Source organism: Erithacus rubecula (genome assembly GCF_903797595.1).
Source record: "Erithacus rubecula genome assembly, chromosome: 19".
NCBI lineage: Eukaryota > Metazoa > Chordata > Aves > Passeriformes > Muscicapidae > Erithacus > Erithacus rubecula.
This window is the reverse complement of record NC_136671.1, coordinates 3,394,517-3,420,887: the sequence shown is the minus strand read 5'-3', so window position 1 is coordinate 3,420,887 and position 26,371 is coordinate 3,394,517. Positions and strand designations below refer to the sequence as shown.

The window sequence follows — 26,371 nt, the reverse complement described above, 5'->3', positions numbered from 1 at the left end:
CGGACGGGCGCGTGGCGCCCCCTGGCGGCCGGAGGAGCGCACTGCCCCCCTCCCTCCCCCCCTCTCGGAGCCCCTCAGCCCTGAGGGCGGGGTCCCGCTCCCTCACAAGCTCCGCGCCGGGAAACAACCGCGACACAAGCGTAAGTATCATGGTAAAAATTTTATTGGCATAACTGCAAGTTTAAATGGAGGGGAAAAGAAAAAAATAATAAGCGGAGTTAGAAGTTTACAAGGGAGGAAAGAATCAAATAATTGTCGACCCAGCGATCTTCCCCCAGCCCAGCCCGGACGTGATGTGAAAGGCCTTCCCCAGGGGTAGCGCCTGGCCCGGGGGACACACACGGAGCACCCCCGGCCCTCGCTGCCCACAGCCCAAGAGCGGCCGTGCTCCCTAAAGCCGCAGCTGCACTGAACGAACAGATCCGGACACACGGACAGCGGCAGCCACCACCTGGCATTATTTGGCAGAGTAGCATCGGCGTGGCATCCCAGCATATCAGACACCAGATGAAGGCAGAAGGTGAGTGTGACATCATCTCGGTTAAGCATTAAGGCCAGAGGAGCCTCCCCTCAGCACCCTGCACCCAGGTGTGCACAAGTGTCACTGACAAAGCCTCAGCTAGCAGTGAGGTAGGTTAAAGACTTCCCAGACAGGGAAACTGAGGCACGGGATTACACAGTTTGCATGTCTCACACAAAGTGGCAGTGCCAGAAACATCTCACCCCTCTGGCACTTGCACACAACAGCTGTGTGTCCCCTCAGCGGCACCAAGGAAGTTCACCTTTCCAACTAGATAAACACAGGCAGCTTAGGACATCCATTTCAAGTCAAATAGACTTACAAGATGAAAAGGCAAATGTATAAGGACTCTTGCCTCAGCAATTTCCCAGAGCTGTGCTCAGCCCAGCTGGCACAGCTCCAGTGCTCCCACAGCTCCTCTGGCTTCATACCCACACACTGAGGTTTGTCAGGAAAATTGGTGGGACAATGTCAGTGACCTGAGCAGGGCAGCACAGCACCATGATGAGGTTACATGGGACAGTGACCGTGGCTTTCAGGGCTGGTTTCTGACACAGCTGCCCTGGACCTCTATAATGCACCTGCCGAGCTGCAAAACACAACTGGATGCCAATGGTGACAGAGCTGCAGCCCTCTGGAGCAGTAATTCCAAATGCTGCTCCCAGTGCTGGTACCACTGGGAATTTCAGGACAATACTTCCCTCACCATAGCACCCTCCAGCCAGACCTAAAAGTGCTTTACCAAACATGAACTAGGCCTCACAATATCCTCACAAATCCAGGCTCAACTGCCCCCATTTTACAGATGGGGAAACTGAGGTACAGTAAGTTTTAGTGACTGGCCCAAAGCTGCACAGCTAGTCAGGAACAGACTGTCTCCCACTTTCTTCTCCTCAGGCACATCTTCTTGCACAGAAAGAAAGGAGCCCCTTCCTCAATTAACCCTGTTTTGGTTTCAGGCAACTGAAGAAGAGAAACCAAGGGCAAAGATCTGAGCTCCTTCCCCCACAGCATCATATTAAGACTCACTTTTAACATCCTGGAAGCTGGGCTTTGGGAGAACGGCAGGTGATTTCAAATACAGCAGTTTACAGGTTACAAAAAAAACCAAAATTACACTTTTAGGTGACTCAGAGAAAAAAAAAAAAACCCCAAAAAAAAAAAACAATGCAAACCTATTAACAGGCAGCTCACCTGCCTGTTCTAGGAGGAAAAAAAATACAAGTCACGTTCCCTTGTCCATAGATTCCATCCCCTCCCAACCCGCAACAAAAAGGAAATATTGAATGTTAGTTTGGCTTAATAAAGCGTTGAGATTACAGATGCAGCAAGCCAGCACAACTGGCAAACTGCCTAGAACAGCACAGCTTGATATAAAAGTTGCTTTCTTAAAATCACTTCAAAACCAATTTTTGTATAAGAGGATTAAAAGTAAATTAGATATGAATTCAAAATCAGTGTAGAAATCTACAGTTCTTATCAAAGACAGGATACAGTATTCACTTTGATAGTAAAACTCCAAGTGTGTCACACACACTTGACCCCCAAGACTTGTTATACCAGTAACAGTCAATATAAAAGATTATTGCTGTAGCATCTCTCAGTAGAACATGTTTAACAAGAGCACAGAAAAGGGAAACACCAAGGGGCTGATAGGTCTCATTAGCAAACTGAAGAAGAAAGGATATAAATTTAGAAATTTTTTTTCCTGGCTTCTTAAACCTTTCCTTCTCCCCACTCTTGTGGCAGATTCAGGCCTTGATAGATGGGAGAGTTTCAGGCCAGATAAACACACGCACGTCACACTCGCTCATGACAGGATGGATGGAAAAGGCGGCTCTAAGCTCTCTGCACCTGCCTTAAAAGAAGGGGTGATGCCTCTTCCTCTCTCCCAGGAGCAGTAGGTGAGGGGAGCAGATTCCCTGAGCTGGCCTGGGTGCCTGTGAAGCTGCCTGGCACGGCATGTCCCCACAGAAGAGCACAACAGTGCTGAGGGATGGTTGGGGCTTACCCCATCTCCTGCTCCAGTGTGCTGAGGAAAGGCATTGAGAAAGGAAGTAATAAACTAGGGAAAAAAAGAAAAACACCCCACACAGTAATATCTTGATTCCTCTTAATTAAAAAAAGAGTAAGTGGTATTATCTCCTTACAGTGTAATAGAACTGGAGAGACCCTTGCAAGGTCTTGGCTGCCTGTGCTGATGCTGTAGTCTCAGCAAGTCACACACACTGTGTAACTCTGTGAGCAGAGCCAGGGTGGCACTGAGGTCACAGGGTGGCCTCACTGTGCTGTCACTCACCCTGCACACATGCAGGCAAAAGCCTGAGAAGGAGGTGTCAAAGCAGAGAGAGGGTTATGTTGTCTGCAAGTGTCACCATTTGCTCAGAGAGCTGACACAGGCTGAAATGTACTGGCAAAGCCTCCTGCTGCCAGGAGGGGGCTGGGAAAATTTCCCTGTTGGAGCCCTCAAGCTAAGCTCAGCTGTCAGACACACACACAGACACACACACCATAATGAGGGATCTCAGCCTCTCTCTTCTGAGACACAGCAAGGGCGTTTCCAGTTTAATGGTCCATCTCATCTCTGGATCTACTGCCTCTCCACAGCAGCACTTCCCACCCCCCACCCCCCTCCTCCCCTGCCTGGTAAGGTTTCCTAAATCACAGTAATGTTCAGAGAGACAGAACTGCCAAGGGGGTGGCAGAAAGATGCTTTAGCGCCCCATCTATGGTGGCTCTAACAGAAGAGCTTGAGGAAGCAGTTCTGGCAGTAGGGCTTGTCGTTCTGCTCTTTGAAGGTTCCTTTGTTGAGCTGCTTGAGGCAGAAGGCACAGACAAAGTGTTCTGGGTGGAATTTCTTGCCCATAGCAGTGATGCAGCGTCCTGTGATGGGCTTCTGGCAGCCGCAGCAGAGCGAGCCGCGGCGCTCGTGGTAATGCACCTCGCAGTAGGGCTGCCCGTCGTGCTCGAAGAAGCTGCCGTTGACAAACGGGGTGAAACATTCCTGCAGCAGGACAAAGCAAAGGACACAGGTTGTATGAGAAGCTGGGGTGGTGGGGAGGGCCAGCTCTACAAGCATCCTCTGCTCTATGGCACAGTCCAGCTGTGCTGTGGGCAGGTGAAGTGCTGCCTTGCAGCACTGTCCTGTTATCCAGCACCCAACTCTGTCCATCATGAAGAGTCTGCAGAAAAAGGACTGAGAAATGGACAGACACAAGCAAGGGAATTAAGCAGCTCCTTCACCCAGCTGGCTTCACTTTTACAAAGAAAATACTACGGATGAGCTACCAGATGTGTCCAGCCAGGAAATAAGAGAACATTCCTGCCCTGAGATGGGAAACACTGCAGCACCTTCCCTTTTCTTTTTTCCTCATTCTAGCTTCCCCACAAGGACAAGCAGAATAAAGGACCAACACAGACTTTCATGCAGCAGAATCCTGATGAGTATGGGACTGGTTCCAGCTGAGAAAATCAGGCACAATTAATCTTTATGAGTGACCTCTCCAGAATGGCAGGTACACTCTGCAAAGGATTGTGCAGCCTGAAACATTTCCACCAGACACACATGGGTCACTGCTGGGAGAAACTGTTCTATAGTGTTAATGATGTTGAATAGATAAGGGGAAGAGGATACACCAGCTATGTGCTAGTAAGTGTAAGGGAGCTGCTCCCTCCTCCTCAGTGTCAGGCAGCTGAGGACACTTCACTGCAGAATTTGCAACAAAAGCATCGACCATCCCCCCCACCAGATTGGGGACACTCCTCTCCTTGTAAAAGTTGAAAACTGAGGCAGCAAAGTAAGGGAAAGAGTTGAGGACACTGCCAGATTTACCAAATATATCAGCAGCAAGACCCAGAGGAGCCAGTTTCCTGAATTCTGGTTTTTCTGTCCTCTTCCCAAAGGAGCACACTGAGTATCACACACAGCTGGCTCCCAGCATGTGGACAAGAGTCCAGCAAGAGCATGCAGAGCCATGGGCAGCTGAACACTTGCAATACCAGGAGAATGCAGTTTGCTGCAGCGAGTCCAAGACTTTACCAATGCTGACAGTTACTTCAGTAAATAGTCTCTTCCCCAGTCAGCAGGACAGCTAAAAATTTTGCTCTGCTTTTGCAGAAACAGGAAGAGAATCACATCTTGTGGCCTGGAAGAAATCCATGCTGGCCTCACTAATTTAGACCGCAGCAGGGGGAAAGGAAAACAGAACTGCCTGATAAAGTCTCAATGTCTGCATGAGAAGACATACCCACCCCCAGCCTCAGTCAGGCACAGCTTCTGCCTCACTCTGCACAGCACTGCAGGAGCCACAGACAGTCCCAACAGACTAGTGACCGTCTGCTCTGAGCATCACAACAGGAATCAGCAGCTTGTGGTTCTGGCTGCTTGATCTGGTTTCTGCCTTCTCTCCCACTCTAGGAAACAGTGGCTGATTTGGCTCATCTCTTGGGGACAGTAAGAGTTAATATTTGCAATGCTCTCTGAAAGAGTGCCAAGCATTTAATCTGCAGTATTCCTGTTTATTATGCCTGTTGTAAGGAGCCTGCCACTATTTCACCGACTTGCATGTTTATCTGAACAAGGTCACTTTCATTAGTTTACATTGTCAGATGGGGCATGGGAGGAAGATCCTCAAAATCTGATTGCCGAGGCAAGTGCTCAGAGAGAAGCTTAGCTTATAATTATTTAAAGGTCACAGAAAATATCTCTCTTTATCTGTGAGTTGCTGCAGAAGCCCAAAACTGCAACTTGGAACAGAAAGAGCAAAGCAACTCACAAGTTTACTATAAACAGACAGAGAACAATAAGGTTTGGTTACTGGCACGTTTTTATGTTGTGGGTCTGGCTGCCCTTCACTACCCCACAGACACCTTTCCCCAATATGGGACCAGATGCCTCAGGGTGGAAAGAAGAGGGGTCATAGCAGCAGCAGCAAAGGACCTTGGGTTTCTTACCCGACAGACAAAGCACTCAGGGTGCCACAGGGTGTTCAAGGCAGAGATGTAGTTTTCCAGGATAGCCCGGGCACAGCCTCCACACTTGGGAGCAAACATATCAAAGTAGTCCTTGCGGCAATAGGCTTTGCCATCCTTCTCATGAAATCCTGCCAAAGGAGAGGAGAGGCAAAGGGATCAGCTCTCCATTTTGACCCGTGGCCACACAACCTGTGCAGGGTAACCCATGTGGACAGATTATCCTTCTCCCTGCTAACACACAAAGCAGCTAGAGCTGTTCCTTATTCTGTTCCCTTCCCATCCCAGCAGAGGCAGGTTCTTCCTCCCCAGAGAGGAACCATGGTTACTGGCACCATCCTTCCCCCATAAACAGCTCCCTTGGAATTCCAGTAGTTTCCCTGCAATGCCTCAGACTGTACCACTGCAGCAGCTCTGCCTCACTCCCTCTTCTGCAGTTCAGGAGGGAGATTGCTTTCCCCTTGCATAAACCAGCAATACCTTCAGGTCCAAAGAAAGCTCCACACTGAGCACAGAAAAAGTGTTCAGGGTGCCATGTCCTGTCCAAAGCCGTTACCACTTTCTGTTCAGAAGAAAACACAAAGTGCAGATCATGTAAATGATGGCTTCAGCTTGGAGGTGAGTAAAGGGGGCTGGAGAAAGGGGAGAACACATGGATGTTGGTGCTGACAAGAGCAAGCATTAAAATAGACTGTCCTTTAGAGAGCAGAGTCAATTCGCCCCTGCCTCTGGCTCGTTCAGACTTTCCCACTGCACACTTTTTTTACCCTAAAAGGATCTTAGGCACTGCTTCCTCCCTTACACAGGGCCCCATCCAGTCCTCAGGACCAGCACTGGTGCCTGTTACCACAGGCTACCAACAACAAAAGCTGAGGAATCACTACCAGAATGATAGAGCAATGTGGGGTTCTGAAGGAACTTCAGCAAAGGTAAGAGGGACCAACTCCATTCACTAGTGTAAGAATTTGGCTGTGCCATGTTGTTTCCCTTTCAAAGCAAGAACAAAACAAATACAGAAATCCCTGAACAAAATCTTCCACCCAGGATACATGGGTGAAGTGGAATTTTAGCACCTAGGCCTGCAGCAAGTTGCCAGCACCGTGACTCCCCCGAGGAACTCACATCAAGGATGGGCCCGTTGCAGTAGTAGCAGCGAGGAGAGAAAAGGTTGTGATAGTCCTTCTCGCAGTAGGGCTGCCCATCCCGCTCAAAGAAGTTCCGAGAGCCAATCTCCTCCTGGCAGTGGGTGCAGACAAAGTGCTCAGGGTGCCAGGTTTTCCCCATGGCTGTAACTACCTGTTGGGAAGACAGATTATGGAGAAAATCTCTATCTTTCCCTGCCCTAGACCACATGACAAGATACCAGCTGGAGGTCGGTAAGAATGACAAGTTCTACTACTCAAGTGAGCCCTGGACTGGGGTAGCATGAAAACTGAATTACCTATCATCTCAGGAGAGGGCAGTCCCTCAGGGGCAGGGTAGAGGTCACTGGAGGAGCTTACAGCGTACCTAGCCAGTGGATAAATAGAGTACTTCAGTTTCTCCAGCATCTCCAGTCTCTCCAGCCTCACGAAAAAGCCCTCCCCATTACTCCCAGCTGCAGCCCAAGGTCCAGCAATGAGGCAGCACCTTCAACTCACCTGCCCAGCAATAGGCTTCTTGCAGGCTCCACAGACACCTTTGGCAACTGTAGCTACACCCAGTTTATTCAGGTCAGACTGAAGACTTCCCAGCATGGTATCCAGCTGACTGCCAGGCTTGGAGGCTGTGGCTGGAGGGGAGCTGCTCCCAGCTTTTCCCTGTGCCATGAACTGCAGGTAAGAGAAAACAAATACTGTAAGGTGAATGCTGCCATGGTTATCAGATAAATGCCTGCTCTTGCTGCCAGTGACTCCTCTGCAGAGACAGACAGGAGTCAGCTACACTCTCTGAAGAAGCTGGTGAGAGCCAGGATAAAGTACACACATGCAGAGAACTGAGATATGTAACAGCAGAGCTGTGAACTGAGGATCTGATCTTCTTTCACTGCACATACAGCAGAAGTCACTAGCACACCCCAGACACTCAGTACAGTGCTCTCTAAGCCTCTGCCAAAAACCTCCCTTTACCTCATCAGTTCCTGGCCAGCTGACAAAGCAGGCGCCATCCAGAGGCCCCATCTCCTTGACCTCTCTCCATTCCTTAGCTCTTGCTCTCAGTTGTCTTTCTGATAGAGATGCTTTTCTCTCCCTCATCTCATCTCCCTTTCAGCTAGAAAAACTTCTCTCTTTGCACCACCTTCTGCACATCTGCGTGCCAAGTCTCTCTCACTCTCAGGTGGTTCTCACCCCATGACTGAGCTAAGCTACTGGAAGCAGGAAGGACATAACTCCCTCCCAGCTGGCTGCTGTTTACCTACAGAGAGGGCAGTGCATCCCAGCAGACAGCACTGCCACGTGTATTGTAGTTGGAAATGCACTGGTGGGGGGAAGGGGAGTTGTACATTTTGTCTCAGAGGCACTTTCTGAAATTCACACCACCACAGCACACACCACTTGGAAAGGCTTCCCAGAAGAGAGGAGAAATGTTTTACTGAGGTTCATAACTTATAAACAAAGCATATGTTCTCCTTGGCCACCACAGACTCCTCTGCAGACAAACCCCAGCAAGGAAATAAAGATCATTTTAGCTGACTTGGCATTGCCACAGCTACTGTCCGGTTTAGAGACACACAAAGAAGTTGGGTTTAGAGCACGTTTTCTTTTACTGAGAGTAAATTAAAACAGACAAAATCTATGCCTATGAACAACCCACTAGCCTGCTGTCAGCATAGCCAATGGAGCAGGGACATGCTGAAGTGCTCCAAGCCTTGGCAGACCCTGCCCTTCCACCCACTGGAGGAGCTCTATTCCCTGTCCTGCAGCTGCTTGTCCTTGCAGTTGACCAGTTGACAAATTCTGGTTTCTGCTCATTTGTATAAATATTCTCATGAGACACCTGAATTTAGCTGCTTTTACACACACATCCATGCACTCCCCAGCCTTGCCTCACATGCAGCATGACTTCCAATGGATCCTAACACACAGCTTTTCCCCTCCTCTCTTCTCCCATAACTTGAGACCTCTCCTAGTCCAGCAGCACAGAGCAGCCCCATCACACCAGTGTCCTCAGCCTAAAACAAACTCTTCACCATATAACACATATTTGCTACCAAAAAACTGTCACAGTGACTGTCTTCAAAGCACACACACAGTTGCAAGGATACTCTCACAGAGGGAGACAACAGGGATTTGGAGACAAAGCCTGTCCAGAGCCCCAGGATAAAACCCAGGCTTCCTGCAGGGTACAGTGGGAGAAAAAGGCTGCACTGTGCAGGAAGAATCACAGCTTCTCTTGCTCTAGCCAGGGCTTATGGCCACACAGGGCAGGCACAGATACCACACACAAGTGATAAATACCATCCAGGAAGAAAGATGAGATGAGATGAGATGAACTCAATACATAGCAACAGAGCACTTGACCCTTGTAGTGATCTGGAGGTATCACACACTCCTGCCAGTCACGGCTGACCCCAGAGCAGGCACAAATACCTGTGCACACCTCCATTTCTAGCTGGCTGACCATCCAGCCCTCCTGACAGCTCACAAACGTGCCCCCACTGAAGGAGGTTTGTTTCCATGTCCTGTACACAATGCATGCTGTTTGTGGGGGACACTCAGCACATCATCCTCATAAACTGATCATGCAAGGCCCTTCAAATGCCCATCCCTCACCCATGAGATTTGCCATCACTCAAGTTCAGAAAGAAGTTCTACGAGTAGCAAACCATGCAATACAGGATATTATCCACATTAATGGTGCTGGGAGCTCTAGGAGCAGATCCCAGCAAACTCATCAACCAGAAGAGCACACACCATGCTGAGGAAACAGAAAGGGGACCCTGCCTTGTCAGGGGCTGTGGGGCCCCGGTGTGCAGGAGCAGCCAACAGACTGGCACTGCGGATGAGGGGAGGAGCAGAGGACACCTGGAAAGTACAACAGGTCAAGATGCAGAGGTGTTTCCTTGCTCACTGCTTGACAGCTGCCTGTACACTATCACTGCACTGCACATACACACTATGACTTGCCACCACCCTGGAGCTACAGCCCTTCCCTGGCAGGAGATGCAGAAGCCAGGTCTTGACCATGCCATCCCCTCCCCCAAATCCACTCCTACAGTGGACACCTGCCTAAAAGAGCAAACACAGGAAGGATTGCTGAACTGCAGGCTGTGTTTCAGAGTTACCTTCTTAATCTCAGAGGTAAATAAGAGTCCCTGCTGCAAAAAGTGGCTGTCAGGACCCACAGGACCCACGTATCCCAGCAAGTTATTACACACATGTACTGTGGAGTGCTACAGCTGGGATTAGATATTGTCCATGAGTCCTCTCTCCCATCCAACAGTTCATACCAGCCTTTACCTGAACACTGTATCTATTGAGCTGTCAAATTACAAGCAGTAGTTGGATTGGAAAATACTGCTAAAAACAAAAACCAGAACAGAGAAGCCTGCCTGCATTTCTGGGAAGAAAGCTTCATCTTCAGTCTGACAGCCAACAGAGACAACTGCCTTGGTGCTAAGGGTCCAGGTCTGGGGAGAACAGGAATGTTTGGGATCTTCATTAGGAGGGGTGGCCACAACAGAAACCTCATGATAATCGTTATCAGAAGCTTCCCACTGGAAGAGAGGCTGGGGAGCCAAGCTGAAGGAAGAGACTGGACTAGGAGCTGGGGTAGATGACACATGGGAAGGCTGAGGCGGGAGTGAGAGAAGAGGTGCAGGGCCAGAGGCAGGAGGAGGAGCAGCATTAGCAGGGACTATCTTTGCAGCTTCTTTGGAAGGCTGGAGCTGGGAAGAGGCTGGAACAGAGATTGCTCTCCTGGGGAGGAGCGGGGATTCTGGAGGAAAAACCACCTAGAAAGACACGAAGGAAGAAGAAAGGTGAATAAATCCAAAGAGGAACCAAGAAGCACATCTTTTAACAGGAAGGCTGGCTGCTACCAGTATGTTTATCTAAGGGGAAAAAACAGCATAAAAGAGAAGGGAACTAGAAAAGGTGCTGCTCACTGTAGCTTAAGCAAGAGTGCCATCTTACCCATCCCCAGAAAGCCCTGCACAGGTGCAGCACTGGACAAAATGAACACCTCTGTGTCAGGTTTCCCAGTGTGGTTTTAAAAATAATCCCCACACAGATATTTGAGGTGTGATAGCAGCAGACTGCATCAACAGATAACATCAGCAGTTCCCTCAAATCCCACTCCAGTTCTTAAACATCCAGAACTAGGACCCTCTGCTGCTTTTCCTCTCAGGCCAGACAAAGGTTAATAGAAAGAGTTAGTTCTTCATTTTCTGTAATTTAGGATGCTCAGAAAGTCAACCTGGACCTCCACACAATGCTGTCTGGACAGAGGGACATGCTGGAATTTCCCAGTGCGTGACCCCACTTTCTACCTTCTCTACTTGTTGTTTGCCACTCTGCTCCTCCCCCCGGGGCCTGGCAGTGACAATGACCCCCTCTGTCAGCCAGGCATCCTGGCTTTGCCATTCTTCCTGCTCCTGGGTATCGATGCCCAGTCTGTCCTGAAGCTCCTCAATCACACGATCTTGGGACTCAGTCTTGTGGAATATGGCAGGACCTAGTTTACGCCTTGGAGAGAGGTCCCGAGACATTGGATGCACATTTGCAGTCTCTTTTGTCCTCTTGATTAAAGATTTAATCTAAATGACAAATGCAATAGTATCAGCAAAGAAGAGCAAAGTCAGAGCAACACCCAAGATGCAACAGCACAAACTCAAAGACATTAGTGATAATTGTAAGCAGGAAGAGTGATGGCATTTATTCCACAATGCCAAAATTCCTCTTGGCACAGCCCAGAACAGTGACTCAGTGCAAGGAAAAACCCTGTAAGGATAATCACAGCAGCCAAAAATAACTGTCTAGAAAAGGAAGGGAAAGATTAACCAGCGGGAAGCCAAGATAGGAGGTGCAGCATGAGCACTCCACTGAGCATTACAGAAACCTCAGCATCACAAGGACATGGAGCTGCCTCCCTGTGCTTGCCCTTGACAGGCACAAGGCTCTTGGTCAGAGATATCTGGTGCACAAAGTGTACTTCCAGCATGGAAAGGAACACTAACAGCTTCAGTTATGAGACCTAAAAAGGAAAGCAGAGCAGAGGAGCTGCCATCCCAATCAGTAGCATGAAACAGTCCTTTCAGCTTTTTGGAGGTCTCTGTGGACTGAGCCTTACCCCAGTTAATGAATAAAAGTGCATTTCACAAGGAAGTCCCTACAAACTGCCATGTTCTGTGCTGCTGAACCACATGCAGGAGAGACCACAAGACAAAGCCAGGGGTTGAGAAGGCCCGTGCCATGCAGCTGTGAGTGACACCGCTCAGAGCTCGTGCTGTTAGTGGGGTGAGCCCGGGCACACTCACTGCACGCACACACTGTTAGTGTGCTGCACAACAGTCCCGGCCAGGACTTGCCCTACTCCTACATTCACTCAGTGCCTGCCTGGCCTGACGCAGAAATCCTCTCAATGGGTGGTTTGGAGACACATGGCAGATCCCATTCAGCCTTCCCAAAGTTTTCAGGAGATTCCAGAGTGACTGCAGAGCTTCTGAACTGCTCATTTTCTTGGTCTCCTTTGGCCTTGTTCATGCTAGCAGTACCTGCTTTCCTAAGAGTTGTGTCTCTGCCCTGCCTCTTCTTGCCCAGATCAGGACAGTGGTGTACCTTGGTTTCACGTGGCACTTCAGCCTTTAGTTCCTGTCCTTGCTTCACTACAAAACCCAACTGGTTTTTAGTGTCTGGGAAGACATCCCACCGATCCAGAGCAACAATAGAAGGTTCATTAACAGAATCCAAAACATTGTCATTCTTTGCATGCACCTCTGGCACATGTGCAGGCAGCTCCAGGGCCCACAACTCATCTAAAGCTGTTTCTACACATCTGTCCTGGGAGGAAAGAGCTGAGTTGTCCCTCAGTGCTCCCTGCTGATGTAGCTCTTTGGGTATCTGCCCCTTCAAAGTATTTGAAACGGGTACACTTGAGATTTTGGGGTCAGTTCTCTGCTCCTTCATAGTCTCTTTTGCCATGTCATACCCTAAGCCCCATGCCTCCACATCAGCAGATCTACAGAGGAGCTCCACACTAGAAGCTGGTGCAGCCTGGGAAGTCTTTCTGGAAGAGTCAGGCTTTCTGTTCAGCTGAACTAAGCCTGCAGAGGCCACCTGCTCCCCACGAGTAGCATAACCAGAAGAGCTCCGTGGAGGGGGCACAGGGACAGTTTGTGTTAAATGGGGCACAGGTGGAGGGGCAGCAGGATGCCCTGACAAAGGCAGATCTGCAGTGCCACTGCTTTCCTCAATGCAGAGGTCTGCAGAGGAGACAGATGTTGGCACTGTCAAGGTCCCACTGTGACTTGCAGAAGGGTGTTTGGAACGGGACAGCACTGTTAAACTGTGAGGAGTGTTGCTGGAGTCTGCATTTGCTGAACTGGGAACCGGTTCTAGGGAAGATTCAGAAATCAGAGACACAGTGGAACTAGTCTGCAAAAAAAGATAGAAGGAATAAGGAGAGAAAAAGATAATGACAGAGATAAGGAGAAGAAAAAAAAAGGCACAGAATTAAGCATCATAAGAATCCTTAAAAAGAATATACTCATATGACTTCCAAATCAAAAAGCCATGTTGACACAAATCCTTACTTCCAAGAGTAAGGAAGAAAAACATCAAAGAGCAGAACCAGTATGACCTTGTATAGATCTAGAATTCTACAGCCACTGGGATCCTTTTCCTGGGCCCTCCTCCTCAGTGACAGCTCAGTGTTCACCTGTGGCTGTGATGGGGGCATGGCACGGCCACTGCTGGGAAGCCAGCTCCAAACTCAGGAGTGTCTCGACTGTGATAAAGGTCACGTTAACTTACTCACAGTCAGACATGTAAATTTTATATTCCAAAGCTGCAAAAAATTCAATCAATGAATAGAACAAAGCATGACATTTTCTTCTTGATACACTAATAAAATGCTCCAGTTGGCTGAGTTCATGGCAGTGAAAACAAAGCTTTAGGGCATCCACAGCAAGAGCAGATGACATGGGCTTTGTTCTATTCACATCACTAATCTCACCTTGGAAGTGACACACACTGAATCTATACAAGCCTGTCAGTCATTCCATGCCTTTGTGAGCATTGCTTAGGTGGCAGATTAGCCTCTTCCCCTTAGGCCAAAATCTCCACACTGACATTGTAATAAAATCAGTATTAATTTTGATCCAAAAAACATTCTAAAAAGAGCAACTAATACAGAGGTTTTGGTTTTCCTTGACTTACAAATTATTTTGAAAACAGAAGTTCATTGATCCTTCTTCCCCCACTTCCACTGGTTCCTGACTAAACTCTAGGAGAAAAAGTGGTACTACTGCTTTTTCTTAAAAAGGGAGACTGAGAACAGTGACTTGGACAAGCTCACACAGCAGGTCAACCTAAGACCAAGACTGTGCTTCTCAGTTTTAGAAAGGTATCCACAAAGTTTTCCAAATCCAAGGGCTATCAAGACCTGCTCTGACTCTTAGTCGTATTTTCCAGAGAAGCCTAAAGAAGTCAGATGCCTGTGCTCTGAGGTGGAGTGGCACAGAACTTCCTAAGCCCCACATATGTTACCTCAGTCTCCACTTACCTTTCTGAGATAATTAACCAGAACATCCACAAAACCTGTCAGTAAATGGAAGAATAACGACCTTCAGCTGACCTGGGCTCCTGCCATGCTGAGGGACCAGGAGCTGGCACACACACACACACACTTGCAAAGTCACACCAGTAGTGCTACAAGGAGACTCTTCTCAGAAAGGAAAGAGCAAGAAGAGACCAAATTTCATTACAGATTGCTCTTCCCCTTGAGCAGCACAGCCAGGCTACTGTGACCACAGTCACAGCTGAAAGGAAAATGACTACAAGTACATTAAAATGAGGGAATTTCTCAATAGTGCCTTCTCCCTGTATTGTGCCTCAGCTGGGTACACCTGTAAACAAAACCTGGCTTGATGCTGTGCTTCACAGTTGGTTTCCAGACTACTGCAAATGAAGTGAGTAATTTTCAAGGCAAGAGTAACATTTTGCTCAAACATCAGTATTTTCAACATACTGAAACCATACTAATTCCAAAATAAGAGCAATGGGTGAGCACTCAACAGTAATAGAACAGTTAACTACAAACATCCAGCTACACAGTAAGCAGGCATCACATTACATAGAAATGGCAGAGGGTAAAAAAACAAGTGCATTAAGTAATCTCAGTGCTTGATGACCGATGAACCAGATAACCAAAATCAAATGGATTCTGCAAGCAAAAAGAAGGGGCAACAAATTAGGGTGAGCAAAATACAATGCAAGGGTAATGTATCATCACCTTTTACTCTAGAGTACCAGGCAAATCAAGCACCAGTGCCCTCCACTCCTCCCACCCCCATCCACTGCAACTTCTACCAATTCCAACTAATTATGTGTCATATTGGGGTTTCTTATCCTTTTTCTTGCAGTCACACGCAGGTCTGATACTCAAACAGCAGCTTTTCAACTGCACCTTCACAAGCAGGAGTCTTGTCTCCTTATATTCTTCTGACACTGGTACAGATTAGAGTACATTTTAACACCCCCAGCTGGCACAAACAGAACAGGTATAGCCAAACAAAAACAACTAAAGGGAAAATGAAGCGACCTGAAGGACAGGAAAAAGGAAAGTAACTTAAAAACAGTCAGTGACATCATTAGCAAAAGGGAAATGATCACAGGAGCCATGCTCCTTGTGCTCCAGGAAGAACGTTTAGGGACAGATGAGCTCAATGCATCACAAAAATACCAATGCTGTGCTTAATAAAGCCCAAATCTTAAAATCTTGCTGCATTTCAATTTGGTCTCTGAGGTCAAATGAAAACTAAGCTAGGAAGGCAGGTGTACTGGTCACAGCAGCTCATCTCGGTCATGCAGGTTTTACTGGAGATTCTAAAGCTGCTTCTCAAAGAGTGCAAAGTACTGGAACACCCACACTTTAAAATGTCCTTCCTTCCCTGTATCTTGCCAAAGAAACCTGTGATGGGCAAGGTCATTCTCAGTTGCCAAGAGCTCACCTGGGAGCAAAGGCTGGAACCACACCCTCAGCCTGTTTCCTGATAAAAGCAGCAGGGGCACCAGGCCACAGTGCTCAGCTCCCACAGCACAAGGAAGGAGCAGGGCAGGGAATGCCAGAAGCACAAGTGGGAGCTCCCTCCAGCTTCACAACACTGCAGTGTTTCAAGCAGGCTGAACAGAGCTTGTGGCTATCCTGCACTATATCCTTTCTCAGCAGGAGAAAAAAGGCAACACTAAGCTGTCAATAGTTGCAATTGACTAACACACTACATTAAGTCTAGAGAAAACACTGAGGAACTCCCAGATTCTCGCTGATTTATGTGCCAGGAATGGCAGACTGAATTCCATTCCAGCAAGCACAAGGCAAGTGAATTTTCGTGTGCTCAGTGCTGGATTCTGAACTCTGACACTTGTCACAACTCTGGGAATTGTACTGACCTCCATGGGACACACCAGGCACAATAAGAACAGCAAACAGTAAAGCTGTCACTGCATGTTCTGTGACAAAGCACTGCTCTCTCTCCTCACGAAACACTGCTCAGCTCTGGGTGCCCCACCTAATGTCAACTAGGAGGGGATGGAATTCAGCACAGACAAGAAGTCTCAAGCATCCAGCAGAATCTTCCATACAGGGATAAAACAGAGTTAGGAACTGATTTAGGATTAGAAAGCAGATAGGTATGTAAAAAAGGCAAACCTAACAAAGACATTATCTAGTATATTTGCTTTCTCCACCTCTCTCAGAACAAATCCGAGTCAATAGTTCAGTAAGAACTATAAGCAAAGCAGCTGAAAGTAGAAAGTGATAAAATGTTTTTCATTTTGCTATGATTATGGGTAAATGAAATCTCATTAAAACAAACTCTACAGTTCATCATCTATTGCAGGAATGGTAACATACCCATGAGTAAAAAAAAAAGTTATTCAAGTACATATGCTGACACTGAATAGTATTTGCTGTCCTTTGCCCCCACAAGAAGCTCAAGCTTAAATCCCATTTCAAGGTGAATAAGAGATTTTGTTTTAAGATAAAACCTTTGAAATCTCCTTCTCTCTGATGTAAAGGCTTCAGTGCTCACACCACATGCCTGGAATATTCATTCTCCTCGGGGAAAGCAGATCAAGGTAAAAACACTCCAGAGAGGAGAGTCATCCCACAGAACAGAAGGGCCTGGTCTCTGTCAGCAAGCAGAGTGGTGTCCCATGCCTCTCTCCTTCTCATTAAGTTGTAGCACAGCAAAATAATTCACTCTTAACTGAGCAGTAACAAAGCTCATTATCCATGGCAAACAGACAAACTGCAGAACTGAAGGAAAAACAGATCCCAGAACTGCCAGTGATGAGAATTTATAGCAGTCAAGGACACCTACTGCACTACCCAGAAAGCACAAATACACCACATGAAGTTTATCAGAGCAAATGTGAGAGGTAAAGGAGGCATTCTGGAGACCAACCAAGGCCAGCAAATGTAGTTAACAGGCAAGAGAGACTGGGGTGGGCAGGCACAAGATGAAGCACTAAGCTGTCATGACAGAGTACCTTAAAGTCAGAGAGAGATGCCATCAGCTCATCCAGTTCTCGTGTAGCTGAAGAAGCAGAAATTCGGGTCTGCTGCTGACTGGCGGTGACACGCTGGGGGCTGCTCACCTCACCCTGGCTCACAGTGATTGCAGGCCTGGGCAGCAGGGAAAAATAAAATTTTAAAACGAGTGTGAGGGCACTCCTAGATTGGAAGTCCTACTGTTCCCCCAAGTAAGCAGAGTATGAGGAGTTTGATCAGCACATCCAACCTGGCCCAGCTTCCTCAACATGTGCAGACCCTGCCTCATGTGTGCACACACATCCCATCCACTTAAAAAAACACATGATGTCTCAACATTCATTTTGTCAGACAGGGGTACTTGTGGTCAGCTGAAAATTTGAGCTTGAACAGTCCATCTCTTATGGATAATTTATGCATTTTTCCATCCAGAAGTAGATTAAAAAGCACCAGTATCTTCATGCATCCGCCTGACTTCTGACCCTTCAGACAAAGCCCATCTTCCATCTGTAGCAGCTGCCCCTACACTACAGTCACCATTCCCCCAGAGCCCATTCCACCCCACCCAAGCCTGCAAGCACCAAACCATTACTCACACTGGACTTGGCACAGAGCTCTCCAGCTCATCCAGCAGGCTCTCCACACTGGGGCGCACATCTTCGATCCCACGGGCACCATTTCGCTTGGGCTTTTCTTTGGTCGGGGGTGCAGCCTTCCCTCCCCCTGAGCTGCTGTTCTCTGGGACAACATAGTGAGGGCCAGCCACGCTGGGCAGTGATGGGCTTCTGCCAGCCTCATCTGAAGGAAGGGGAGCAGAAAAGAGCCATTCAGAGCCCCATTCCACACACACATATGCTCATCACAGGCAAGTACAGAACATTGTCCAGACATCTTGTGGAACATCCACCTTCGAGGGTATTAAAAGCTTAACAGTGCAAGGGACTGAGCAACCTAAACTGACTTTGAAACTTTAGTGAGATGCAGTTTTGAGGTTGGCCTTACTTTGAGCAGGGTGCTGCACCTCAAGAGTTCCCACTCTTACTAAATCAAACTTTGATTAAGGGCTGGAGGGGTCTCCATCACTAAGGATGTTGGAAAGAAAAAACAAGCTACTATTCTGAGAATAAAATTATCCACTTATTCCAAATATCTTCCTATTGCTTACCTGCTGTGAAGCCAGTGGCAGGAGTATGTTGAACAGCATTCAGTTCCAGAAGCAGTCTGTCCAGTTCTGAGAGGTTGCTGCCCAGAGAGGAGCTAGTCATTGTGGGAGATGGTTCTGCAGACTTCTGCTTGTTTGGGAAACTGAAAATAAAAGGGAAATGTGAAACTTCAAGATACAGGAGAAGGATGGAGAGAAACTCATAAAGTTTCCAAAGTTTACACATGTGCTGTGGTCTTTTCAGGCTGATGCTTTTAGCTCTAGGGGTAAAGAAGACATGTGCTTTGTGACACGACTAAACACAGCCACTTCTATTCTTGTAAATTACCAAAATAGCATTGATGGACAGGGCCTCTGATTTTAGGACTATGTGCTGCCCAGCCCTGTAGGAAAGAGTTAACTGTCTGTAGATCCAAAATGCACAGAACAGCAGCAGAACCATTAGCTCACATATGGGAAAATTACTTGTTTCTGCTGACACCACACCAAGCAGCACCATCCTCCTCCCTGAGTGAGGGAATGCAGAACTAGCACAGACTGGAGAGAGAGGCAAAGCACAAACCTCAGGTTAGTAGAAGAAAGTGAAAAGCAGTAGGTTATGTCATAACCTCTTGCAACACTCAAGGTCTCCCCAAGTCCTCACACCTTTAATTTGGGGAATTCGAATCAATTTATTAAAAAGTAACTTGATATTATTTTCTACTGTGTTAAATACACATGCATGAATAAAACACTGGCTATAATTACTGCTAGTCTTATATGGGTGATATCATGTGCCACACAGAATTGCAAACTGTTTCAAAGCAGAACTTCACAATGCAATCATTTTTATAGCAGTTACACTGTAGTAACAGTCTTTCCATTGTCAATGGCAGGAACATTTCTTTCTCCTGGTTTTACAAATGAAAAAATAACTTTTAATGTTCTAGAGGTTCTTATTTTATCAAAAAGATACTTTCCAATTCCAAAATGGGAGCTCCTGCCTTGTGCACAGGACCACATTGTGCTCAAAAAGTTAGTATCTAGCAGGTTAAGGACTCTTACACCTGTAACACCAGTGACAATTATGAATTCCATATGGGAATTTTCCTCCTCTTCAGGCTGAAAAACAAAATCCACAACTGCAATCTGAAGAGAACATTCTCACACTGAACCAACACACCAGCCACAATTCACACCAGAACCAAGCCATGTCAGACTTCAGACTTTTGCTCAAGAGGACTTATGGCTCTAATTACCTTCATTTCATACTAATTGCATGCAGTCATCTGAAAAAAATTCCAATTACTGTATCCATTGGGCCATCTCTGGTTAGGCTGCCCAGAGAGGAGCTGAGCTCTACCCAGAATTAGTTCTGGCTGGAAACAACTTCCTGCTCAGCAGAAAGAGCTGGCATGGTTAGATTATGACTCCAAAGAAACACAGTCTCCAAAGTGTAAAAAGGTGCCTAGGATGGATTTCTGACAGCCTCTGCATCACTCATCCTTATGCCAGCAAAAAGGTCTGTCCTACTGTGCAGGCTACTCCTCCAACCTCTCAGAGTGAGAGCAGCTGCCTTTGAAAGTGTAAACCTGCTATCTATCAATCACCTACTGACATGGAAGTTTTAAGAAGGCTGAATTCACCTGAAAACTCAAGTCTCAGTACTTGTGGCTTGGAGGTATGTGCAGAGTTCCCAGGGAAAAATAACCCAAAGGCCATCCACCTCCTGAAGAACTTTTGTGCTGTTTAAGAAGGGGGTGGATTTGTGTCTGGATCATATCCTTCACAACACAATCCAGATCCTGCTGTGTCTGATGGATCCTTAACCTCCTGCAGCGGAGCAAGCGGAAGGGCCAGGTCAAAGTTTGAAGTGAGTATGAAAGTTACAGTGGCATGTTAGAAAAGAGGCAATCAAAACTGACACAAAGCAATGTAACACACATGGGGAGCAGCGTTTGTTTCCACTTATACAAGGCAGTTTGACCCTCAGCAGGCTCAAGTTATGAGTCAGGCTTGTCCCTTGAAAGGGACAGGATACCTGTAGACGTGTTCCTCTTCGCTGGCACGGGGAGTAGGAGAGCTGAGCCCGTCTCTAGGAACAGAGGCACTGGAGCTTTTGGCACTAGAGCTGTATATAGGAGACTGGGATTGAGGCTGTGGAAACAAGATTTGAGTTGGAAACAAAATACAAAACAAATGTGTGCACACTCCTGCATTGCAAACTCATGCATTGACAGGGCAGATAAAAATAAAAAAAAATCTGCTCTTGAGTCAAGCCAGTCTCTATCAGGTGAGCTGCACCAGGAACAACAGTTTTCCCCTTACTTCAGGCCTGCTTGTGAGTCACAGCTTTGTGCTGGAAACCCCCAGTCTGCCTTCCACAGGCTCAAGACAGATGACTAACACTAATCTCATCACACCACCATTTTGTCAGCACAATGACCATGGCTTTCAAATTCTTTTCTGCCATTTATTCCAATCAGTTAGTTCTAATAAAAATGCCCACCACCCCCCATTACCCTGCTCTGTTCACAGCCAAATTCATTCTCACTTCTCCCCATTCCCCCCTCCTTTCCTGAGAGATCCTGCACCCACAAAACAAGCACCCTCCCACCCCCCTCACCTGCTGCTGGCCGTATCTGGGTGTGCTGGGCTGCCACTGGTCTGTGGGGTCGATCACGGTGCCATTCAGAGCCTCGCTGGACGGTGGCGGGGGCACCGGGGGTGGCACAGCAATCTCCTGGTACGTGTGGTTTCCAGTCGGGTAGGAGTAGGGAGTTTCCTCCGTGAGAAATACTGGTCGTTTGGAAATATGTGAGGTGGTGGATTCCAGGTCTGCCAGTAAGGCGTCTGCAGGAAGCAAAAACACTCTCACCAAAATGGTAAAAGCCTGGACTACAGCTTTGTCTCTTTCTTCTCATTCGATGTATCTGTACCAAAAGGTTTTTCTGGGAGGACTTTTCATCTACAGTAATCTACCAAATGCCCTGAAAAACACTACTCCTGCTCAGGAATGAACGAGTTAATCAAAGAAAACACCAAGATGTAGCAAAGCAGCCAGAAAAGCTGTGTCAGCCTCAGATTTTTGCCTTAACTGGAAAAACCCCCAACAGAGGAGCCCGTAATATCACTGTACCCTGCAGAAGTGCAACCTAGGCAAGCCTGTCCAGAGACCTACTCCAACAGGATATTGACACAGACTAATTACAGGCCCCACATCATCGCAGAGTCATTTACTGTGGCCGTAGGCACTGCTTTCTGCAGGGAACAGAATCTCAGGAGGTGTTTTCTCCAAAGTGCAAGGTAGTAGAAGAAGAATAAAACGTTCATCAGTGCAGCAGGAGGATGTATTTCAGTTCTAATTAAAATCACTCTCAGTACATCACACAAACAGTTAACAAGTTTCCAGTGGCTGCCAGGTAAATGCCATTTCTTCTGGAAACAATTCTTAACTAGATGGGTGGAGACTGCTCACAAATTCCTCAAGAGAAGGAAAACTTCCACCAGCTAGAAACTGTGTCATTCATGCCAGGCAGAGGACCCACATCACACAGTTTGCACTTCTCAAAAATCTTACAGTCCCGTCAGAGATTAGGTATAAAAAGGCATTCCCAGCTTTCTGAGTTTCTCCCTGCAAATGTATCCTCTGCCCATTCCCAACCCTGCACTCCTCTGGAGCAACTCAAAGGCAAATCCTGACCTGTTGGACCTCCCAGCCCGTGTGCCCACCCTGCCGAGCCCATTGCAGTCCCTGCGGGGGGAACTCCAGTGAGCACCTGCAGGTCTGTGCTGGCTCACTCTCCAAAGAAAGCCTCCCTGGCCACCTGCCCAGCTTCCCACTGGGGCAGCAGCACCACGGGACACCTCTGCAAGGCTGCTAGAGAGGAGTCAGTTCACTGGAGACATCGGTGCTCTGCATGTAACAGAGCCAGGACACACCTGGCAGGTCCCTCTGGAGATGTGGAATTCAGCCAGAAAACAGGAACACACCATCAGCAGAATTTGGAGGGGATGCTCTGTGAACCCCCCTTCACCCTGCGCTGTCCCCAGAGCCTCAGCAGGCCCCTCTCCCACACACAGCAGGTACCTGACACTCAGGTTTGGGGCACAGGGCTCAGCCCGAGTGTGGCCACCCTGCAGTGTCCCCCAGCGGGTCACAGGGAGCTGGAGCTGTCTGGTGGCACCAGAATAGCAACCGAGCAACTGCTCACACTAATGGCTGCCCTCAGCTCCCTGGGCAGCACCTGCCAGCCCCGAGCCACTTCCTGAGCACTGCACTCCACAGCAGACAATGCACTTAGCAAGCCTTCAAGAAAATATATTAGAGGAGAACAGTATTACTGCATTTCAAGGTGAGGAAGGTGCCACTTTTATATTCACCCTTTTCAAAAAACCAAAGCATCACAAAAGAAAAAGTCCTGCACTCAGAGAGCAGCATACAGCCATTAGCAAATTAAATATGGTGTTTAATTATTTCTATATATCTTTCATTTAGTTAAAAAGATGTACCAAACCATTAAAGTCAGAGAATCTATCTTCCTAAAGGGACCAAAATATTCCATACGCAGATTCTCTGAAGGAAGATGAAGTATTCTGCAGCGGGGGAAAAATTAACTGAATCTTCTTTTCAAGCAAAAGAACAGCTGGTGGATTCCAGAGTGAAAGGCACATACCTCCAGGGAACTGCCGATGGACCGCAATTCCTACAGTCAGGCAGGTCCTGTGACTGGAGGTTTCACGCACACAAGCTCCCAGAGAAGGGCTTGCCGAGAAGGAGTGGTTTTTGCTTCTCCCCTCCAATGACAAAGGCAAATCAAACTCCACCAGGAAGTGAAAATCCCGTGAGGGTGCTGGGCTCCTACAGCCCTGCAGAGGGGATGAAAACCATTTTTCCACCCTCCAGCCCTGAGTGCAGGACCGGCGGCCGTAACCACCTTCTCACAGAAACTGGCCTGCTCGGCTCCTCTCTGTGCTGTGATCCATGGGACGGACACCCACGGCCTTTTGCTGATGGCACAGACCGAACTCGGCTACATGCTCCACGTTTACTTTTACAGCTCTGCGGAAGAAGGGAGGTCTGGAAATACCAGGAGCACTGAGCCTAACGGCTGTGAAGGAGTTAAAATTAATGATTAACCTCTCCCATACCCTCCCCCTTCCTGACTTGAGCAAACAAGGCAGAGCCGAAGAACGCAAAGCTGAGGGAGGAGAGGAGTCACTCGGTTACTCAAACTAAACTCCAACTTTACAACTGATATCGAAGCAGCTGCACCAAGGCACCACCCCGAGCCGGAGGGACAGGAAAGGCGCTCACACGCCGCTTTTCCCATGCGAAAGGACTTCTTGTGCTCGCTCGCCCCCAAGTCCTGCAATCCCCTGTCCTCCCTTCCTGCGCCCCCGCCGCTCCGAGCTCGCAGCCACCACAGAGGGAAGCATTCCCCATCCGCGTCCCTCCCCGCTGCTGTTCCCGGATCCACCCATCAGCAACCACAGCTCCCTGAAACTGAAAAGCTGAAATGGGAAATCGCGCCCGTTTAAAGGGCCCGGCAGCAGCAGCACATCCCCGGCGAGGGCAGGGTGAAAGTGGCACTGGCACCGTCCCAGGCACGGACATCACCCTGCCTGAGGGAAGCGATGCCACAGGCACGGGCTGCAGGTCCCTTCCTTGGAGATCAGCCCAAGAGCGTGACTGGAGGCTATTATTCAAAACCCAACCAAAAATTAACCAAAGGGATTAACATTTTGTTTTCCATGAAGCAGTTCATCCCACGAGGTCCCAAGGCACCGTGCATTCATTTAGGATTTGTGCAACTACCAGAAGACAATGTGAGATAAGAGATGAAGGGAAAGAAGGGAGATTTGTTAATGGGAAAAGCTGCATTGCTCTCTCTCTCTCTTGCAAAGTGACCAGCATCTGTAACCTGATGAACTGTGACAGGGATGCTGTGCCTTGTGCAGTGCTGCACCTCTCATCACAGCACTGAGTTCACTACAGTGGCAGCTCCTTAAACGGAATATTAAATGCTTAAATAGAAATATTAAAGTCTCGATCTATTTACTGGGTAATGAAGTGCTCCTGGCCAAGGTGACTCCTGAGGGACAGCGCTGCAGGACGTGTGAATCAGCCGGTCACTCCCCACAACCCGTAGGAAGCAGCTGACGGGGCCACGGCAAGGCAGTGCCCTCGGCACCATCCATCAGAGGGCACCACCAAAACCCTCACAGGCACAGAGCCACGAAACGCGAGCAGTGCCCAGCTCGGCAGTGCCTTCCCAGGGCCGGGAACCTGTCCCCGTCTGCGGCACACAGAAACCTCGGCGGTGCCACGTGTGCTGCCCCTCCCCAGCGGGACCCATCTTCACAGCAGCGACCGCCCAGCGCTGCGGAAACAGCCACACACGCTGACCTCACCACCGCCCCAAACACTCCCTGGCACCCACAGACACAGCTCCAGGAGACAGAACCTCCCAAGGATGAGCATCGTAGATTTAGTTATCCCTAGAGAATTGATTTAACCATTTTGTAGAAGTAAAGTAAACCAGACAGAGTTATAATGTAACTTCAAACTATTGCCCTTTCCCAGAATCACCCCTCTCACTACAAGAAGCCACCAACACCACCCACGGACAAAACGTCAACTCACAGACATGTGCCTGGAGCAGAATCACTCCAGTTCCCAGGTTCAGCTATTTATGGGCTGTCCATGTAGAAATTTGTATTTTCTACTCCATTAGCAGGGTGCTGCTCAGGAGGGTGCAAAAGGGACAGCTGCTAAACCACCACCAACCTGGACATTCCTGCTCATCATGGCTACTCTGAAGCCAATAAACACAGCCAATAAAACCCAACCTCACTCAGCACCTCAGCATGTGCACAGCTGGTACTCCTCGGGCTCAGGTAACCTGGTCAGCCACCTGGTAAAGCTGTGACAAAACACGAAACACAAGGACAGGGTCATCCTCCCCTCCACTGGGCAACCCAAAAATTACAGACTCGACTGAAATCACATTTAGGCCTGAGGGCTACTCAAACCACACCCTCCCCAGTATGGGAGGACATTGCTTTTTGCATTCAGATGGGTTTTCTACACAGATTTTCCTGTGGAGGAGGGACAGTTTGATAGCACATTTGGCACCTTTACCATTACAAGGCACTCCAAGACACCTGGAGGTCCAGGAACATTAGTTTGCTCCCCTCTCCTCCATTTTGCCAAAGATCATTACTCTGAGGTCCTTGGGATTCTGGTCTACAAATCCTCCACACCACTCTGCACATTAGCTAGACACGTAAAAGTGGCCATTTAATACCAACTGTATTGCTTCGAGGTAATTCCCAGCAAAAGCCAAAGCTCTGCTGGTCATTTCAACAGCTCAGGCCAAGAACTCTCACACTGACATCCAATGCATCAAACCACTCAGAAAATATCCCTTCTGCCACCAAAGCAGCAAGATGGAAGAGCAGGACAAATCCTTAGGCTAAGCCACATGTACCAGCTCAAGCTGCAGTGAAACGAGCAAGTTGTGTGTGTGGTGCACATTCCTGTGCTATCTCCCCATCCCACAGCCCCGGCATTCCAGGGGCTCCCAGGCAGCTCCTCCTGCAGGCTGCGTGTCAGCACTCGCTGGGGCAGAGGCAGCACCCTGCAGCAGCATCTCCTCTCTGCAGCCAGGGGCACATTCCTCAGCTCCCCACAGCCCAGCTCTGTGTGACAGAGCACTAACACCGGCACAAGGATCACTGCACTGCTCCACAGCCTGCACCAGCAACGGTGACACCGGGGCCCCTTGGGACTGATATACACATTGACACCCCTTTCTAGGAATCTGAGCTGCACTCAGCCCCCTTAAACAGGCAGAGTGAAGTTACTGAAAAGTATATATTTATATACCTTCCCATGCATATCAAAGCATACTCTGTTCACTTCCCCTTTCCTGCGCATCTCAAAAATGCTCTTGGATTAAGGTGACACAGTGAAGCAGAACACATCATGGACTAGTTCTTAAAAATCCTATATGACTAGGCATAGACAAATTCACATTTGCCAA

At 48.2% G+C, this 26,371-nt stretch overlaps 1 protein-coding gene across 4 annotated transcripts in view; it reads right to left on the bottom strand.

Moving 5' to 3' along the window:
• Positions 1 to 145: 145 nt before the first annotated feature.
• PXN (paxillin) overlaps positions 146 to 26,371 on the bottom strand; it is a 47,637-nt gene continuing 21,411 nt past the window's right edge. For 2 of the 4 annotated variants that reach the window (XM_079322198.1, XM_079322199.1), the window contains exons 2-9: positions 20,950 to 21,176; positions 20,365 to 20,480; positions 18,348 to 18,487; positions 17,779 to 17,980; positions 17,182 to 17,317; positions 12,028 to 13,065; positions 10,962 to 11,228; positions 9,415 to 10,424 (exon numbers count right to left, since the gene is read on the bottom strand). In XM_079322198.1, the coding sequence (XP_079178324.1) occupies positions 9,960 to 10,424; positions 10,962 to 11,228; positions 12,028 to 13,065; positions 17,182 to 17,317; positions 17,779 to 17,980; positions 18,348 to 18,487; positions 20,365 to 20,480; positions 20,950 to 21,176 (2,591 nt within the window). In that variant the 3' untranslated portion in view covers positions 9,415 to 9,959. Of the gene's footprint in view, positions 3,525 to 5,473; positions 5,623 to 5,971; positions 6,054 to 6,613; positions 6,788 to 7,131; positions 7,303 to 9,414; positions 10,425 to 10,961; positions 11,229 to 12,027; positions 13,066 to 17,181; positions 17,318 to 17,778; positions 17,981 to 18,347; positions 18,488 to 20,364; positions 20,481 to 20,949; positions 21,177 to 22,999; positions 23,193 to 23,640; positions 23,785 to 26,371 lie in introns of those variants that run through there. The other 2 variants (XM_079322200.1, XM_079322201.1) reach the window with 2 other exon arrangements.